Raw genomic sequence first — 19,409 nt, forward strand, 5'->3', positions numbered from 1 at the left:
GAGGGGCATGGGGAGAGGAAAAATCCACAGAGCGAGAAGAACTCCTCCTATCTCTCTCCTTCTCTAACCTACGTGCATATCTAAGGAATTCGTTAAAATCGAATTCCGAAAGCCCAGCACATTCCCCACATTGATCTTCCAATTGACAGGATTTACCCCTACAATTGGAACATACAGTGTGAGGATCTATAGAGGCCTTCGGAAGACGCCTAGCACAAGTCCTAACGCTACACTGCCTGTACTTAGGTACTTGAGACTGGTCAGACATCTTGAATTTAGAAGTAGTCAAGGGGGAATTCCAAAATCTAGCAAAGTTCGTTAACAATTAATCCGAATTAATTCCAAAAGCTTGCTAAGCTAATGAAAAAGCTTCCTGAATAGCGAAGGCTAAACTCTAGAGCAAATACATCACCAAATCGTGAACAATAACTCCAGAATCAACAGCGTATCCAAGTAGGTCTTGCCGGCGGCACGACAGAGGAAAAATTGAGTTCTTGTTGACAAGAAGTACTTGAGTACCTACTCACAGATGGCGCTGTTGTGTACACCCCCACCTGGATAGCGATCTCTGGCGTATCCCGACCGTAGATTTCTGTCGGGCAACGGAGTTGACAGCTACATGATCATCGGGTAAGATTAATATTGAAAAATAACAAATAACTTACAAGCCAAGAAATCTGCTGCCTTCATGAAAAAAAAAAAAGGAAAGACACCATTTGGGTGTACACTGCCCATGTTTTCGTTACATAGTGTTGTATAGCAAAGACATCTCTCCAACCGTTGCTCAATTGTCATAAGGTATGATCTTCCCACCATATTCAAATCTTGAATCTTGAAATTCTAAGATCCCACCTTCTACAAAATCTATTCAATTTTCCTTGTCGTTACCCAAACTTCTGCTAACGAGAGTTGTACAGCCAAGCCTTAATGAGTCCACGATAGGACTTTCCTCTATACATTAAAAGAAAGTTTCTAGTTACTTACTACTCATTAAAACTCCTGCTTCACAGGCCCAGTCTCTCTCCAAGGTAAAAGAAATGCCTTCAGAAAATTAGTATCCCAAAAATGTTCATAACTCTCCTCTCTATCCATTTGGTCTTAAACAAATCGGACATCAAAGATCTCTTACACCATGTAATGTTTTCCATTCATTCACAATATATGCCCTCTAAGAGAATGTGATGGCCCAGCACATTCATCTAAACATAACTATCACTTCAATACATTTTCACCATTACAGAAATTTACATAAAATCAAAGATATGAAAGCAATCATAACACACCATGCAATGCATATGAAAAGAATACTAGATTACAATCCAAGTGTGCAAACAAATGTGGATGTCTAGTGTGTATATGAAATATATGCTACCAACAGCTAGGAGAGGCAAGGGCACATGGTAGCCATAAGCATGCCAACTCACATGTAGTTGAATTGGTGTAATTGGCCAGACGTCCACTTGCGGTTCAAGAAATCCTATTTTTACTGACAAAGCTGCTTCAAAGATTTATAATGTTGGGGTTCTTAGCTCTGGATGCGAGTTCTTATTTAAAGATCGCCTGGAAAATCTACATATTGAGTTTAATGGGATTTTTACTTAATCCCCTGCTCAGTCACAAAAGCTTAACCCAATTGTTTTTAGTATATTGTAGAATACGTTACAAAGACTAACACCTTTCTGGTTGAAGTAGTACTCAAGTTGTGGTTCTCAGCATAACAAATACATAGCATTTTACGAAAGACTGATTACTATGCTGGAGATGTAGGAGAGATGGGATCATGCCGTAATTCAGAAGAAAAAGATATCCTACTGATAAAGATTGATTATCAAAGTCAACCTCCAATGTAGGATTTCAAAGACAACTTTTCCATCTCTAACCTATCAGTCAAGTTCTAGGACACAATATTGCTCATGAGTTTTATGGGTCAGTCAATCATCTCTAAAATAATTTCAAACTATGTAGAGTACATATACCATTGTAAAAATATTTACCTATTTCAAGTTGCTTGAACAGTAAGCTAACATTGATACATATTGCATGAATATCAACCTTTAGGACATCACTCATGTTTATTGTGTATACTTTGACCCCTAATTTGTACAAAATGATATTTTAATTATAAAATAAATTTTTTAATATACTTACCCGGTGAATATATAGCTGCAACTCTGTTGCTCGACAGACAAAAAACTGTACAAAAAAACTCGCTAGCGATCGCTATACAGGTTGCGGGTGTGCCCATCAGCGCCAACTGTCGGCCAGATACCAAACTCCATGTAAACAAAGACTCAATTTTCTCCTCATCCCACTGCGTCTCTATTGGGGAGGAAGGGAGGGTCGTTTAATTTATATTCACCGGGTAAGTATATTCAAAAATTTATTTTATAATTAAAATATCATTTTTAAATATTTAACTTAGCCGGTGAATATATAGCTGATTCACACCCAGGGTGGTGGGTAGAGACCAGTTAAATATGTTTACATCTTATGAGCTAAGAGCTTTTATTTCATTTTAGAAGTTATCAAAATAACAAACACAAAATAAATAGGTACCTGGTAAGGAAGTCGACTTAGATGATTACTCTGCCTTATAAGTACGTCTTCCTTACGGAGCCTCGCGATCCTCTTAGGATGCTGACAGACCCCTAGGAGCTGAAGTATCAAGGGCTGCAACCCATACAACAGGACCTCATCAAACCCCTAATCTGGGCGCTCTCAAGAAATGACTTTGACCACCCGCCAAATCAACCAGGATGCGAAAGGCTTCTTAGCCTTCCGGACAACCCATAAAAAACAACATTTCAAGAGACAGATTAAAAGGATATGGAATTAGGGAATTGTAGTGGTTGAGCCCTCACCCACTACTGCACTCGCTGCTACGAATGGTCCCAGTGTGTAGCAGTTCTCGTAAAGAGACTGGACATCTTTCAAGTAAAATGACGCGAACACTGACTTGCTTCTCCAATAGGTTGCGTCCATTATACTTTGCAGAGATCTATTTTGCTTAAAGGCCACGGAAGTTGTTACAGCTCTAACTTCGTGCGTCTTCACCTTAAGCAAAGTTCGGTCTTCCTCACTCAGATGTGAATGAGCTTCTCGTATTAACAATCTGATAAAGTCTGACCAAGCATTCTTTGACATAGGCAAGGATGGTTTCTTAACTGAACACCATAAAGCTTCAGATTGGCCTCGTAAAGGTTTAGTACGCTTTAAATAGAACTTAAGAGCTCTAACAGGGCATAAGACTCTTTCTAGTTCATTGCCTACGATCTCCGATAAGCTGGGAATATCGAAAGATTTAGGCCAAGGCCGAGAAGGCAGCTCATTTTTGGCTAGAAAACCAAGTTGCAGCGAACAAGTGGCTTTTTCCGACGAAAATCCGATGTTCTTGCTGAAGGCATGAATCTCACTGACTCTTTTAGCCGAGGGTAAGCATACCAGGAAAAGAGTCTTAAGAGTGAGATCTTTCAGGGAGGCTGATTGTAACGGCTCCAACCTGACATGAGGAATCTTAGTACCACGTCTAAATTCCATCCAGGGGTAGCCAAACGACGCTCCTTGGTGGTCTCAAAAGACTTAAGGAGGTCTTGCAGATCTTTATGTTGGAAAGATCTAAGCGTCTATGCCGGAAGACCGATGCCAACATGCTTCTGTAGCCCTTGATAGTGGGAGCTGAAAGGGATTGTCCTTTTCTCAGGTATAAGAGAAAATCAGCTATTTGAGCTACAGAGGTACTGGTCGAGGATACAGAAACTGACTTGCACCAGTCTCGGAAGACTTCCCACTTCGATTGGTAGACTCTAATGGAAGACGCTCTCCTTGCTCTAGCAATCGCACTGGCTGCCTCCTTCGAAAAGCCTCTAGCTCTCGAGAGTCTTTCAATAGTCTGAAGGTAGTCAGACGAAGAGCGTGGAGGCTTTGGAGTACCTTCTTTACGTGTGGCTGACGTAGAAGGTCTACCCTTAGAGGAAGACTTCTGGGAACGTCTACTAACCATCGAAGTATCTCGGTGAACCATTCTCTCGCGGGCCAGAGGGAAGCAACTAACGTCAACCTTGTCCCTTCATGAGAGGCGAACTTCTGCAGTACCTTGTTGACAATCTTGAACGGTGGGAATGCGTAGAGATCCAGATGTGACCAATCTAGGAGGAAAGCATCTATATGTATTGCTGCTGGGTCCGGGACTGGAGAGCAATAGATTGGAAGCCTCTTGGTCAGCGAGGTTGCAAAGAGATCTATGGATGGTTTACCCCAAGTGGCCCAAAGTCTCTTGCACACATCCTTGTGGAGGGTCCATTCGGTTGGAATTACTTGCCCTTTCCGACTGAGGCAATCTGCTATGACGTTCAAGTCGCCTTGGATGAACCTCGTTACTAGGGAGATGTCTTGACCTTTTGACCAGATGAGCAGGTCCCTTGCGATCTCGTACAACGTCAGTGAGTGGGTACCTCCTTGTTTGGAGATGTACGCCAAGGCCGTGGTGTTGTCCGAGTTTACTTCCACCACTTTGCCTCGAAGGAGATACTCGAAGCTTTTCAAGGCCAGATGAACTGCCAACAGCTCCTTGCAGTTGATATGCATGCTCCTCTGACTCGAGTTCCACAGACCTGAGCATTCCCGACCGTCCAGTGTCGCGCCCCAGCCCAAGTCCGATGCGTCCGAGAAGAGAACGTGGTGGGGAGTCTGAACAGCCAGGAGAAGACCCTCTCTTAGGTTGATATTGTCCTTCCACCAAGTCAGACAAGACTTTATCTTTCCGGAAATCGGGATCGAGACCGCTTCTAGCGTCTTGTCCTTTTTCCAGTGAAAAGCCAGATGGTATGAAGAGGACGGAGGTGTAGTCTTCCTAGTGATACAAACTGTTCCAGGGATGACAGCGTCCCCACCAAACTCATCCACAGCCTGACTGAGCAGCGTTCCTTCTTCAGCATCTTCTGGATGGATAGCAGGGCTTGATCTATTCTGGGGGCTGATCGTCTTGTTGTTCAGCAACGTCCTCATCAGATAGTTCCTCATCCGAAAACTGATGAGGGAACGGCAACGGAGTGGGTAACGTCTGGCTCGCTGAGTCCGGTCGCACTGGTGCAAGCGTGACGGAGCCGGACACAACGTCATGGAATTGCTGCACAGTCTGTGAACTGTCAACAACCATGGGAGCGCGAGGAAGCACAGCGTCCACCCGAGACTGTCTAGACCGTCTGGGTTGTGCAGTCAACACCATACCGGGTTGCTGAGGTTGACGCACCGCGTCAAAACAAGTCACCTCTGATGGTTGTTGAACGTCCTGAACGTCAACAACCACCTCCGAGCGTCGCTTAACGTCAACGTGCGGCTGGCAACCCACACTGGGTCGCATCGGTGGAGGAACCACCTCAACTGGTAGACGTGAGAAGGTTACCTCAGCATCAACAGGACGCACAACCGACCGGTTGGAAGGTTGTTGGCCAGAAGGTTCGGCAGCAACCTTCTCCGCATTCAAGTCCTCTATCAAGGACGCAAGCTTGGACTGCATGTCTTGCAGCAAAGCCCATTTAGGGTCTACGGGAGCAGGTGCGGCAACAGACGGGGTTAGCGACTGAGGCGGTACCGCTTTCCATCCCTGAAAGCCTTGTTTATGCATGACATAATTGTACAGCAAAACTTCAAAGGCTCGAAAACAGCTGTGAAGTTGACCTGTAAAAAACTTGGAGCGTCTCCTGGCCAGGCGCCAGGGAGAGTCTACGAGATTTGAGAAGTCTATCTGGGCAGAGGCAGGAACTCCCAAGCCGAGAACTTCTCTCGTGTCATATCAGACTCTCGCTCTATAAACCAGTTTAAAAGAAGGGAAAGCAAAGGCTGTATCCCCCAAACTCCTCCTGGTGATAAACCAGTCGCCTAGCAGACGTAAAGCTCTCTAGGAGAGCGAGAGAGCACTAGCTTATAAACAACGGCTTCGAAGTAGCTAGGCCTAGTGTAAGCTCTGACGTTTAGGCGAACGAGGAGCAGCAGTTACAAAAAGATCCGGACAAAGATCCTTAAAAATCAGCATGATTTAATTAAAGTCCATAGAGGGCTAAGCAGCTTTAGGCTCCTCTCCGTCTGACAGAGTCCTCAAGGGAATATCAGTAGGAGGGGGAACAGCAACTTCCTCATCTAAAGGAACCTTGTCCGATAAAAGCTGAGTCTCAAGCAAGGGAGAGACCTACCGTGGTGGCAATGCTTTACAAGCAGAGTCCACACACACTGGTGCATTAGTAGCGGACCAGGACGCAACGTCATGTAACTGCTTGACAGTCTGTGAACTGTCAACAACTGAACTGTCAACAACAACAGGTGCGTGAGGACGCACAGCGTCCACTCGAGACTGCTTTGACTGCCTAGACTGAGCAGTCAAAACAACTCTAGAATGCGGAGGTTGACGCACAGCGTCAAAACAAGTCAACTCCGATTGTTAGCGAACGTCCTGAACGTCAACAGGAGCATCAGCAAGTGGCCTAACGTCCAAATGTGGCTGAAAATCCACACGAGACCGCATCGAGTGTGGTTCTAAACAACCTGACTGACGTGACTTAGCTACGCCAACGTCAACAGGATGCACAAAGGAACGTTAGGTTGGCTGAAAGCCAGGATATCGATGAGATAAACGGCTAGACTCGACGCACTAATCGGCAGAATAGTCTTCCATAAGGGAGGCAAGCATATTCTGCATGTCTTGCCGTACAACCCATTAAGGATCCACGGAAATGGTTGCGGTAAGAGACGAGGGTAACGTCTGTGACCGCAACACTTTGCCAACAAAAAACTCTCGGAGTCTGTGTTACGCTTTTGTTAGGCGGCGAGCAGTTTTCCGATGACTGCATAGGGTCAGAGCTGTCCTAATGGCTGCAACCAGGACGCTGGACCTGTCCTGAAAGGACTGACTTTCGCTTAAGGGTCTCGAAACCTTGTTACAGGTTTTTTATGCGAAAAGCCTTCGGATGACGAGAAGAAAAACGTCTCTCTCGCCTTATGGTAGGGGAGATCTTGGTAAGATACACCTGATACCATAGAGGGAAACGTCTGTTCGCTGATCAAGGCCTCTCGAACCCATAAGTCGTACGACATTACTTTTCCCCTGGGTGAACGACAGGCACGAACAGACGAACCCTCGGACGCAACACTGTAACACTTTGCGCAATATCACTTTATCACTACGATTTCTGTTTTGCACTTATTTCACTGAAATCGAAACTTTTACTGATTTCTACCTGAAGCACGCAATTCTACCCTCATCAAAAGGTAGTAAATGCGAAATCAGGTGTATAATGCAAGCACATTAATACCAGCAAAAAAAACAGTAAACATCTTTTAAGATAAAAAAAAAAATTCAGTGGTTGGGGAAGAGAATAAACACTAGTTCATTCAAAACTACGTTTTCAATCTCTCACCGTACATTGCCTGGGGACGAGAATAAAACTAAAAACATTTTATCCTTTCTCCCCGTACAGAGACTAGGGACGAGAGTAACTCGAGAACAACGTTACCCGCTTGAACGGAACGTTTTCTCTCCTCTCTCTCCCTCCGTCTCTATATCTCTCTCTCTTTCTCTCTTGATTTCGCACCTAAGAGAAGAGCCCAATTACGTTTCGTCAAAAAAACATGTTATTTGACCAAAGGAAAAAACTGAAAGGTTTTTCAATTAAAAAGTTCCTTTAAAATAGAATTTAAAACATTTAAGCTTTGAAAGAATGAACCAAACGTCAGAATCGATTAATCTCTCTGCAAAGTGAAACCGTGATACACTCTCTCTCTATCGTAACGATAGAGCGCAAACTGCGTAGCATAAACAAACTAAACGTTAGTTCATCTTTGAAAACAGTACGAAGACTATTCAAAGAAATTCTTTCATAAAATATTTCATTTAAAAAGTTTTAAATCCTTAGCTCTTTAAAAGCTATTTACGATTTAAAGGGCTCAACGTTGATAACTTCGGTTTCCAAGTTAGGACCGCCTACTCTCAGGAAAGGTCGCATATAAACAAAACATTAAAATTTATTTTTTATGTTTATTATAAATGGAAAGTTAATCGAAGAGGAAAATCTATAATTAATTTATAACGTGATAAGATAATTACTAAAAGCCTAAACACACTTCCGTCTAAGGGAAGGGTCGGCCATTTAAAAGTCAAAGAAAGTCCATACTCTCTTTGTCACCAAAAATTAAATCTATCCAAAACGAGTTCAAGATTTAAGATGAAGATAAAACACCTGCACTGCGAAAGCTCAAACCAGAATACTGTATAGTACTTCACCAAAGATGATGGGAAAAACTCCAGGTTTCAACAGCGAGTAAAGTACGTCTTGTCGACACGTCGACAGAGAGAAAATTGAGTCTTTGTTTACATGGAGTTTGGTATCTGGCCGACAGTTGGCGCTGATGGGCACACCCGCAACCTGTATAGCGATCGCTAGCGAGTTTTTTTGTACAGTTTTTTGTCTGTCGAGCAACAGAGTTGCAGCTATATATTCACCGGCTAAGTTAAATATTTAAAAAATTTTATTTTCATTAGTAAAATAAATTTTTGAATATACTTACCCGATGATCATGTAGCTGTCAACTCCGTTGCCCGACAGAAATCTACGGTCGGGATACGCCAGCGATCGCTATCCAGGTGGGGGTGTGCTCAACAGCGCCATCTGTGGTCAGGTACTCAAGTACTTCTTGTCAACAAGACCTCAATTTTCTCCTCGGTCCACTGGTTCTCTATGGGGAGGAAGGGCGGGTCCTTTAAATCATGATCATCGGGTAAGTATATTCAAAAATTTATTTTACTAATGAAAATAACATTTTTCAATATTAATCTTACCCGATGATCATGTAGCTGATTCACACCCAGGGTGGTGGGTGGAGACCAGCATACATGTTAACAAAGAAGCTAAGTATCCCGTATTTCATTTTATTAGTTATTCAAAATAACGAATATAAAATAAATAAGTACCTGGTAAGGAAGTCGACTTGAACCATTACTCTGCCTTTATTAAGTACGTCTTCCTTACTGAGCGTAGCGGTCCTCTTAGGATGCTGAACGACTCTTAGGTGCTGAAGTATAAAGGGCTGCAACCCATACTAAAGGACCTCATCACAACCTCTAACCTAGGCGCTTCTCAAGAAAGAATTGACCACCCGCCAAATCAACAAGGATGCGGAAGGCTTCTTAGCCGACCGTACAACCCAAAACAACAATAAAAAGTATTCAAGAGAAAGGTTAAAAAGGTTATGGGATTATGGGAATGTAGTGGCTGAGCCCTCACCTACTACTGCACTCGCTGCTACGAATGGTCCCAGGGTGTAGCAGTTCTCGTAAAGAGACTGGACATCTTTGAGATAGAATGATGCGAACACTGACTTGCTTCTCCAATAGGTTGCATCCATAACACTCTGCAGAGAACGGTTCTGTTTGAAGGCCACTGAAGTAGCCACAGCTCTCACTTCATGTGTCCTTACCTTCAGCAAAGCAAGGTCTTCTTCCTTCAGATGAGAATGTGCTTCTCTAATCAGAAGCCTGATGTAGTAAGAAACTGCGTTCTTAGACATTGGTAGCGAAGGCTTCTTGACAGCACACCATAAGGCTTCTGATTGTCCTCGTAAAGGTTTTGACCTTCTTAGATAGTACCTAAGAGCTCTGACTGGGCAAAGTACTCTCTCCAGTTCGTTCCCCACCAAGTTGGACAGGCTAGGGATCTCGAACGATTTAGGCCAAGGACGTGAAGGAAGCTCGTTTTTAGCCAAAAAACCGAGCTGCAAGGAACATGTAGCCGTTTCAGATGTGAAACCTATGTTCCTGCTGAAGGCGTGGATCTCACTTACTCTTTTAGCTGTTGCTAGGCATACGAGGAAAAGAGTTTTTAATGTGAGGTCCTTAAAAGAGGCTGATTGGAGCGGTTCAAATCTGGATGACATAAGGAACCTTAGGACCACGTCTAGATTCCAGCCTGGAGTGGACAACCGACGTTCCTTTGAGGTCTCAAAAGACCTAAGAAGGTCCTGTAGATCTTTGTTGGTGGAAAGATCCAAGCCTCTGTGGCGGAAAACCGCTGCCAACATACTTCTGTAACCCTTGATCGTAGGAGCTGATAGGGATCTAACGTTCCTTAGATGTAACAGGAAGTCAGCAATCTGGGTTACAGTGGTACTGGTTGAGGAAACTGCATTGGCCTTGCACCAGTTTCGGAAGACTTCCCATTTAGACTGATAGACTCTGAGAGTGGATGTCCTCCTTGCTCTGGCAATCGCTCTGGCTGCCTCCTTCGAAAAGCCTCTAGCTCTTGAGAGTCTTTCGATAGTCTGAAGGCAGTCAGACGAAGAGCGTGGAGGCTTGGGTGTACCTTCTTTACGTGAGGTTGACGCAGAAGGTCCACTCTTAGAGGAAGAGTCCTGGGAACGTCGACCAGCCATTGCAGTACCTCTGTGAACCATTCTCTCGCGGGCCAGAGGGGAGCAACCAACGTCAGCCGTGTCCCTTTGTGAGAGGCGAACTTCTGAAGTACCCTGTTGACAATCTTGAACGGCGGGAATGCATACAGGTCGAGATGGGACCAATCCAGCAGAAAGGCATCCACGTGAACTGCTGCTGGGTCTGGAATCGGAGAACAATACAATGGGAGCCTCTTGGTCATCGAGGTAGCGAACAGATCTATGGTTGGCTGACCCCACAGGGCCCAAAGTCTGCTGCAAACATTCTTGTGAAGGGTCCACTCTGTGGGGATGACTTGACCCTTCCGGCTGAGGCGATCTGCCATGACATTCATATCGCCCTGAATGAACCTCGTTACCAGCGTGAGCTTTCGATCTTTTGACCAAATGAGGAGGTCCCTTGCGATCTCGAACAACTTCCTCGAATGAGTCCCCCCCTGCTTGGAGATGTAAGCCAAGGCTGTGGTGTTGTCGGAGTTCACCTCCACCACCTTGTTTAGCTGGAGGGACTTGAAGTTTATCAAGGCCAGATGAACCGCCAACAACAACTTGCAATTGATGTGAAGTGTCCTTTGCTCCTGATTCCATGTTCCCGAGCATTCCTGTCCGTCCAATGTCGCACCCCAGCCCGAGTCTGATGCGTCCGAGAAGAGACGGTGGTCGGGGGTCTGAACAGCTAAAGATAGACCTTCCTTGAGAAGAATGCTGTTCTTCCACCACGTTAGAGTAGACCTCATCTCTTCGGAAACAGGAACTGAGACCGTCTCTAGCGTCATGTCCTTTATCCAGTGAGCAGCTAGATGATACTGAAGGGGGCGGAGGTGGAGTCTCCCTAACTCGATGAACAGGGCCAGCGATGAAAGTGTCCCTGTTAGACTTATCCACTGCCTGACTGAGCATCGGTTCCTTCTCAGCATGCTCTGGATGCACTCTAGGGCTTGGTTGATCCTTGGGGCCGACGGAAAAGCCCGAAAAGCTCGACTCTGAATCTCCATACCCAGGTAAACAATGGTCTGGGATGGGACGAGCTGGGACTTCTCTAAATTGACCAGGAGGCCCAGTTCCTTGGTCAGATCCATAGTCCATCTGAGATTCTCCAGACAGCGACGACTTGTGGGAGCTCTTAAAAGCCAGTCGTCTAAATAGAGGGAGGCTCTGATGTCTGCCAAGTGAAGGAATTTCGCAATATTCCTCATCAGTCTCGTAAACACAAGAGGTGCCGTGCTTAGGCCAAAGCACAGGGCTTGGAACTGGTACACAACCTTTCCAAAGACGAATCTTAGGAAAGGTTGGGAGTCTGGATGGATGGGGACGTGAAAGTATGCGTCTTTCAGGTCTAACGAGACCATCCAGTCCTCCTGCCTGACCGCTGCTAGGACCGACTTCGTCGTCTCCATCGTGAACGTCTGCTTGGTGACATAAGCATTGAGAGCACTGACGTCCAGCACCGGTCTCCAACCTCCTGTCTTCTTGGCTACCAGGAAGAGACGGTTGTAAAAGCCCGGGGATTGATGATCCCGGACTATGACCACTGCTTCCTTCTGTAGCAAGAGCGACACCTCTTGTTGCAACGCTAGCCTCTTGTCCTTCTCCTTGTAGTTGGGAGAGAGGTTGATGGGAGATGTAGCTAGAGGGGGATTGAGGCAGAACGGAATTCTGTATCCCTCCCTTAGCCACTTCACAGACTGAGCGTCTGCACCTCTGCTCTCCCAAGCTTGCCAGAAGGTCTTGAGTCTGGCTCCTACTGCTGTCTGGAGAGAAAGGCAGTCAAAACTTGCCTTTTGCGGACTTGGAACCCTTCTTGGACTTGCCACGGTGACTGTCTGCACGGGTACCTCCTCTGCTGGAGGTTCTGCCACGAAAGGGCGGGATGAACCTAGAAGCAGGTGTATCAACTGCTGTAGGGCGGAAGGGTCTAGGCACGGAAGGTAAGGTTTTAGCCTTACGTGCAGAAGAAGCCATGAGGTCATGAGTATCCTTCTGGATGAGAGAGGCAGCCATCCCCTTAATCAACTCCTCCGGAAACAGACACTTGGAGAGAGGAGCAAACAACAACTCTGACTTCTGGCAAGGAGTGATACCAGCAGATAAGAAGGAGCACAGATGTTCTCTCTTCTTGAGGACTCCTGAAACATATGAAGCCGCAAGTTCACCAGACCCATCCCGAATTGCCTTGTCCATGCTAGACATGATCAGCATGGCTGAGTCCTTATCTGAAGGGGAAGTCTTCCTGCTTAAGGCTCCCAAACACCAATCGAGGAAGTTGAATATCTCGAAGGCACGAAAGACTCCCTTCAACATATGATCAAGATCTGAAAAGGACCAGCAGATCTTCGAACGTCTCATAGCCAACCTGTGGGGAGAGTCAACCAGACTTGAGAAGTCGGCCTGGGCAGAGGCAGGAACCCCCAAGCCAGGTTCCTCTCCCGTGGCATACCAGACGCTCGACTTAGAAGCCAGCTTGGGAGGAGGAAACACAAAAGAGGTCCTTCCCAGTTGCTTCTTGGAATGCAACCAGTCCCCCATAACCCTCAAAGCTCTCCTAGATGATCTGGCGAGAACAAGCTTGGTGAAGGCAGGCGCAGCAGACTGCATGCCCAGAGCAAACTCGGAGGGAGGAGAACGAGGGGTTGCAGACACAAAGTGTTCAGGATACAAGTCCCTGAACAAAGCAAGGACTTTGCGAAAGTCTAAGGAGGGTGGCGAAGACTTGTGTCCTTCAACATCAGAGTGAGGATCATCCAGATGAGCAGCTTCATCATCCGATACATCATCATCCGAAAGTTGAGTTGTGAGAGGCAAAGGCAGAGCAGCAAGCTGAACGGCTGAATCCTGCAGAACGGGTGCATGCGTACCTGCGGATCCATCATCATGCCTCTGCTGGACAGTCTGCGAGCTGGCAACAACAAAAGCAGAGGGCTGGTGTGTGGGAGGGTCTGCGGTGGGCTGAGGAGCATGCGGTATGGTATGCAGAGCATGCTGTAAGGTATGCGGCTCATGCTGCATGGTATGCGGAGCATGCTGTAAGGTATGCAGAGCATGCTGCATGGGCTGAGGAGAATGCCGCATAGTGCTGGAACCCGGCAACTCCTGATGCGGCAGCTCACGCATGTTAGCAGATGGTGCAGCAAGAACATGCGTCTGGCAGTGAGGACTGCGCATCGGTGGAGGAGCTCTCACAGGTGGGGTGTGGGAGCAGGCAGCCGCAGTATCTGCTGAGCGCACAACCTCTGCGGGTTGTAGGTTAACAGGAGAGGTGTTAACCTTCTCGGCATGATACTCCTGCATAAAAGCCGCAAGCTGAGACTGCATAGTCTGCAGCATGGACCACTTAGGGTCTACTGTGGTTGGAGCAACAACAGACGGAGCAGAGGCCTGTTGAGGGACCACTCTACCTCTCTTGGGAGGTGTGCAGTCATCAGATGACTGCGGCGAGTCCGAACTGACCCAGTGGCTACACCTGGGCCGTTGGACTAGCTCGGAAGGGACCTTACGTTTGAGCGGTCGTGAGACCTTGGTCCACCGTTTCCTCCTGGAAACCTCTTCCACAGACGAGGAATGTAAGGGCTCATTCGTCTGTAAGTGGATGGGACGATCCTTAGCAGATACGTCCGCAACCACTGAGGATACATCTGTGCGCTGATCAAGGCCTGCCGAACCCTTTGGTCCTTCGACATTGCTTCTCCCCTGGGCTTGGGAGCTTGCAAGAGGTCCCGGACTGGGAGGACGACTGGCACGCACAGATGTACCCTCATGCGCAACACTGACACTGACACTATGCACATCACTAGCACTAACACTTCCCACTGCACTCTTCGCTTTCAGCTCTCTGACATCTGCCAAGAGCTGATTGCGGTCACTAACCAACGACTCCACCTTCTCACCGAGAGCCTGAATGGCACGCAACATATCAGCCATACCAGGCTGAGCACTCGTAGCAGGTTCGGGAGTCACCACCACAGGGGAAGGAAAAGGTTGAGGGGCATGGGGAGAGGAAAAATCCACAGAGCGAGAAGAACTCCTCCTATCTCTCTCCTTCTCTAACCTACGTGCATATCTGAGGAATTCATTAAAATCGAATTCCGAAAGCACAGCACATTCCCCACATCGATCTTCCAATTGACAGGATTTTCCCCTACAATTGGAACATACGGTGTGAGGATCTATAGAGGCCTTCGGAAGACGCCTAGTACAAGTCCTAACACTACATTGCCTGTATTTAGGAACTTGGGAATGGTCAGACATCTTGAATTTAGAGGTAGTCAAGGGGGAATTCCAAAATTAAGCAAAGATCGTTAACCAATGAATCAAATTAATTCCAAAAGCTTGCTAAGCTAAGGATAAAGCTTCCTGAACAGCGAAGGCTAAACTTCAGAGCAAATACATCACCAAATCGTGAACAAAAGACTCCAAAATCAACCGCGTATCCATGTAGGTCTTGCCGGCGGCACGACAGAGGAAAAATTGAGGTCTTGTTGACAAGAAGTACTTGAGTACCTGACCACAGATGGCGCTGTTGAGCACACCCCCACCTGGATAGCGATCGCTGGCGTATCCCGACCGTAGATTTCTGTCGGGCAACGGAGTTGACAGCTACATGATCATCGGGTAAGATTAATATTGAAAATTCACTTACAATATAAAAATATGCCGAACAAGATTACTTGTATTCTGAAAAAAAATTCATAGAGGGGCTCCAAAACACACAACTTTAATTCTGGACATGGTAAAAACACCAAGAACATCATCATAAAAAAAATTCAGCTAATTACATAAAAGATCTTTATTACCAAAGTTGCTAATACATAATACAATACTACAGTTAAAGAGACAATGTTATGATGTTTAAAAAAAGAGAAAAAAAATGGTTTAAACTCCCACTGAGAACCTTAACATGAATTATAACTTCAATGTATTGTATGTTTTTCAAGAATTTTTTTATACAAAGCACAATTTTAGGGTAAGCAAAAAATGTTACTAATGACAAAAACTTGATATTTTCTTTTATGTAATTATATCAATGACGGCATTAATAGGGAATGTGTACATTTATTACAATACTTTAAATCTTACTGATACAGTATATGTAATTTTATAGTAAAGATGGCTTGTAGGGAATACAGTACTGTATGATAAAAAATTAAAGCTAATAATCACAACTAACCTTATTTCTATAAAAAATAAATGTCGGTGTAGCAGTCACTCCCTGAGATGCAGCAGCTACTGTACACTGATTAACATCTATTTTCAAGAATACTGCATTAGGAAACCGGCCAGCCATCTCGGCGAAGAGTGGTGCTATTCTCTGGCATGGCCCACATCTGAAAACATAAAATCAAATTTCAGGGTTACTTTGCTACTGTGCAGTTAATCAAATGAACTTGACAAATTTGAAAGTAATTTGTATTTTTCATAACATACAAACCTTTAGCTATTTAATAGGGATTATCTTTCAGCGACTAGCCATTAAGACTTTTATGTGAGGTGGCAACTCATCCAACCGCTAGCTAGTGGGAGGGTGGAAGGGGTACCCAGGGAAACCGGGTACCCTCTTCCACTCACGCAGTGGAGTTGAGCCCCTCTTTTTAAATTGGCTTCAGAGAAGTCAGACAATTTAAAGTTAATATACGAAATCTAAAACAATTCTTACGTTTCACTGATACAAACTGAAGACTTTCTTGTTCTCTGGGATTAGATAGTGTGGATTTGACAATAAACGAGCAACAAGCGGTGTGAAATGCTGAAAGCGTTGAAATGCATATGATAAAAAGACAAAGTCCTGTAGAGAGTAGGGTTCCCCTGCTATATAGGACCAGAAAAACAGCCCTTAAGGTAAGTAAGTAAAGTAAATATCTTGCTCTTCTATGGTTTAATGGTCAGCTGGACAAACAAACCACATTATGATTAATCAAATACCAAGCCCTCCACTTGCTGAAATATTATGTCAATGATGTTTTAACCTCTGATATCGAGCCGAGAGATTGGGTCACTAAAGTAACCATTCATCTTTAGTTTTATAGCTGCTCATGCTTCCTTAGATACTGTATCTCAATATTTTTTTATAATGTTAACCTTGTAGGAAGAAGTTTATCCATGCTATGAGAAAACCAGATATTCTGACCGAATGTAGTCATAGTACTGCACTGTGCTTTTGAGAAACAAATTTGGTCTTTCTTCTTCAATTGATAACAAATTGCTTATCTTTTTTAGGGTTTTTAGTGATTAGTCTATAATTGGAAAATATTTTAACTCATTCATTCTACCTTCTTTGGAGTTTTGTTCACCTGTCTGGTCTTCAGCTGCTGATTCTCATCTAAGTTAATTGAATAGAAATTTTCAGTCTACCAAATTTCCTATTCATGATCTGGATAATAATCTCTGGCACAGTCATTCAATTAGTTCTTTGTATGTTCCATAATCTTCTTCATAATTCTGACTATCATTTGCTTTCATATCTACCCAGACTGTACAATCCTGTATGTAGTTAATTCTAACAGCCTTGCCTTCTCCATCATAAGGCACAATACTATACAGTATTCTAGAAGATTTATTCCAGCTGTGACCAAATTATGGGATTTCAAAAGCTCAAACTTTTTGTAAATACTCTTCTGTTGAGCAGATTAGCACAAGTTTCATTTTATAGTTTATATATAACTCATCTATTTTAACGTTGTTACCAGTTTTAAAATATTCTATATATCTAATCAATTCTTTTTATACAATACAGTATAGCTTATTTGCTATTTCCTTTTCTCACTGGGTTACTTTCCAAAAGAGAGAGAGAGAGAGAGAGAGAGAGAGAGAGAGAGAGAGAGAGAGAGAGAGAGAGAGAGAGAGAGAGAGAGAGAGAGAGAGAATGTGTGTGTGTGTGTAAACCAGATGTAAATATATACAGTATAAACATATAAACAAACAGTAGTAAAGTAAAAATTATTGAACATTCTAACCTAACCTTATACAATAGGTCCTTATTTGATCAAGGGACTTCACCAACTAAGTAACCCAACCTACCACAGAAAATACAGTTTTAATAACAATCTTAATCAAACAAAATAATACGATAGGATATGCCCTACCTTCACTTAGATAGTGCACCCTTACGAAGAAACCCCACCTCCTTCATTTACATGGAAGCTTTTCAAAATGCTATACTGTACTGTACATTCTGAGCAGCAATGTTCGTTGTTTACAACACGTTGTGATACAGAAGAAATACTACTGAAGCTTCATGAAATTTTGATGTAAAATCCAATTTATGAAGTTGGTTGCAACTTTTCTATACCAATTTACAGCATGGTTAGATTTATGACAAAATAGTTAATTTGTCCACAAATGCAAAGTAAATTTATAAACTACTTGAGAGAAAGTTTGTAGATTGGCAAATAAAAGTTGGCTAAGGCACAGTAAAGTTTGATCCCATTTTACTGAATCCATGAGATAGGGGTAGTTTCTAGAATGGCAGACACACCCACTAATATTAGTATAGATAACTAGGAGGTGCAAGGGGGCATTAGAGCCACAGTAAGGACACTCCAATGTAGGTAAAGTTAGTAAAGATATTTTACAATAACCCATATCTATTTGATTTAGAAAAATGGAACTAAATTCCTTATTTCTATTCGTACGTTGACTTGTGTCCACCAATCTACAAATACTCCGAGATATGTCCTAACCTAAGGTAACCCCCAAACCTTGCCTTTATCGAAATGGCATTACCTAAAGGGTTACCTCTACTAAGACTACCATAGTTAGTTGGTGGGTGCGTCAGCAGATAATCCTGTCTTGTTTTCCACAGGGCTAATCCTTGGTGGAGGTCGAAAGGGTCAACAAAGCAGCAAGTGCTCCTATTTGACCACTCAAAAAAACAAGAGCATTTTTAGTTCGGCAAACATACGTCAGCTCAGGCATAGAAAAAGGAGGTTCAATCTCATTTTAGTAAATCAAAGCCTAAATGCACTTTAAAAATTAAAGAAGATAGAAGTAATGCTGTCATGAGCGTACATAGATGCCGGCCATAAAAATAAGATAAAATTGGTGCTGCTATGAGCGTACATAGATGATCGGCCATAAAAATTAGTCCTGTGATAATTAAAAAGGCGCTGGTTGGTCAATTAGAAAATCATTTCAATGGCTGCTCGGTTCTAATTAGAGAAATGGGAAATGAGAAATTTTTTTCCCAAAAGGGAAACTGTTCGTTTGCAACAAATGTCACATATAAGAAAGTGATTCTGAAAAAAATGTGCCGAGAGGTTAAGAATATGGAACCTTTGTAGTTGGGATTAAAATTCCAAAAACTATAACTAAAAAAGCATTTCTTAAAAGGGACACATGCACACACACACACCACCTATCATTAGGTTCCCCACTTAACCTAACCTTAGAGTTGTATCGTTACTTACCACCATGGGGTTGCTATGGCCCCGTTTGCGACCCACCTTAAGACAGCCATATCCTTAACTTACCTTGAGACCTAGTGTTTGCTTCCAACCAGGCTTCACTCCCCGCAAGGTAACACTTAAATATGTTATTTTTATTAATAAAATAAATTTTTGAATATACTTACCCGATAATCATGTAGCTGTCAACTCCGTTGCCCGACAGAATTCTATGGAGGGATACGCCAGCTATCACAATACTAGAAGGGGGTGTATTTACCAGCGCCACCTGTGGCCAGGTACTCAAGTACTTCTTGTTGACACCTCCTCAATTATTCCTCGGTCCACTGGTTCTCTATGGGGAGGAAGGGAGGGTCGATTAAATCATGATTATCGGGTAAGTATATTCAAAAATTTATTTTATTAATAAAAATAACATTTTTCAATATTAAACTTACCCGATAATCATGTAGCTGATTCACACCCAGGGGGGTGGGTGAAAACCAGTGTACAAGATTAAAGGATAGCTAAGTATCCCATATTTCATATAATCAGTTATCCACAATAACAATGAAATAATAAGTACCTGGTAAGGAAGTC

The 19,409-nt window shown here is 43.9% G+C and overlaps 1 protein-coding gene across 1 annotated transcript in view; it reads right to left on the reverse strand.

Moving 5' to 3' along the window:
* The window catches only part of Txl (Thioredoxin-like), a 77,367-nt gene that overhangs the window by 49,876 nt on the left and 8,082 nt on the right, over positions 1-19,409 (reverse strand). Inside the window, exon 2 of the mRNA XM_068375662.1 lies at positions 15,599-15,755. Coding sequence (XP_068231763.1) covers positions 15,599-15,755 — 157 coding nt within the window. The remainder of the gene's footprint in view (positions 1-15,598; positions 15,756-19,409) is intronic.

This window comes from Palaemon carinicauda, chromosome 6 (assembly GCF_036898095.1).
Source record: "Palaemon carinicauda isolate YSFRI2023 chromosome 6, ASM3689809v2, whole genome shotgun sequence".
In the NCBI taxonomy this organism is placed as follows: domain Eukaryota; kingdom Metazoa; phylum Arthropoda; class Malacostraca; order Decapoda; family Palaemonidae; genus Palaemon; species Palaemon carinicauda.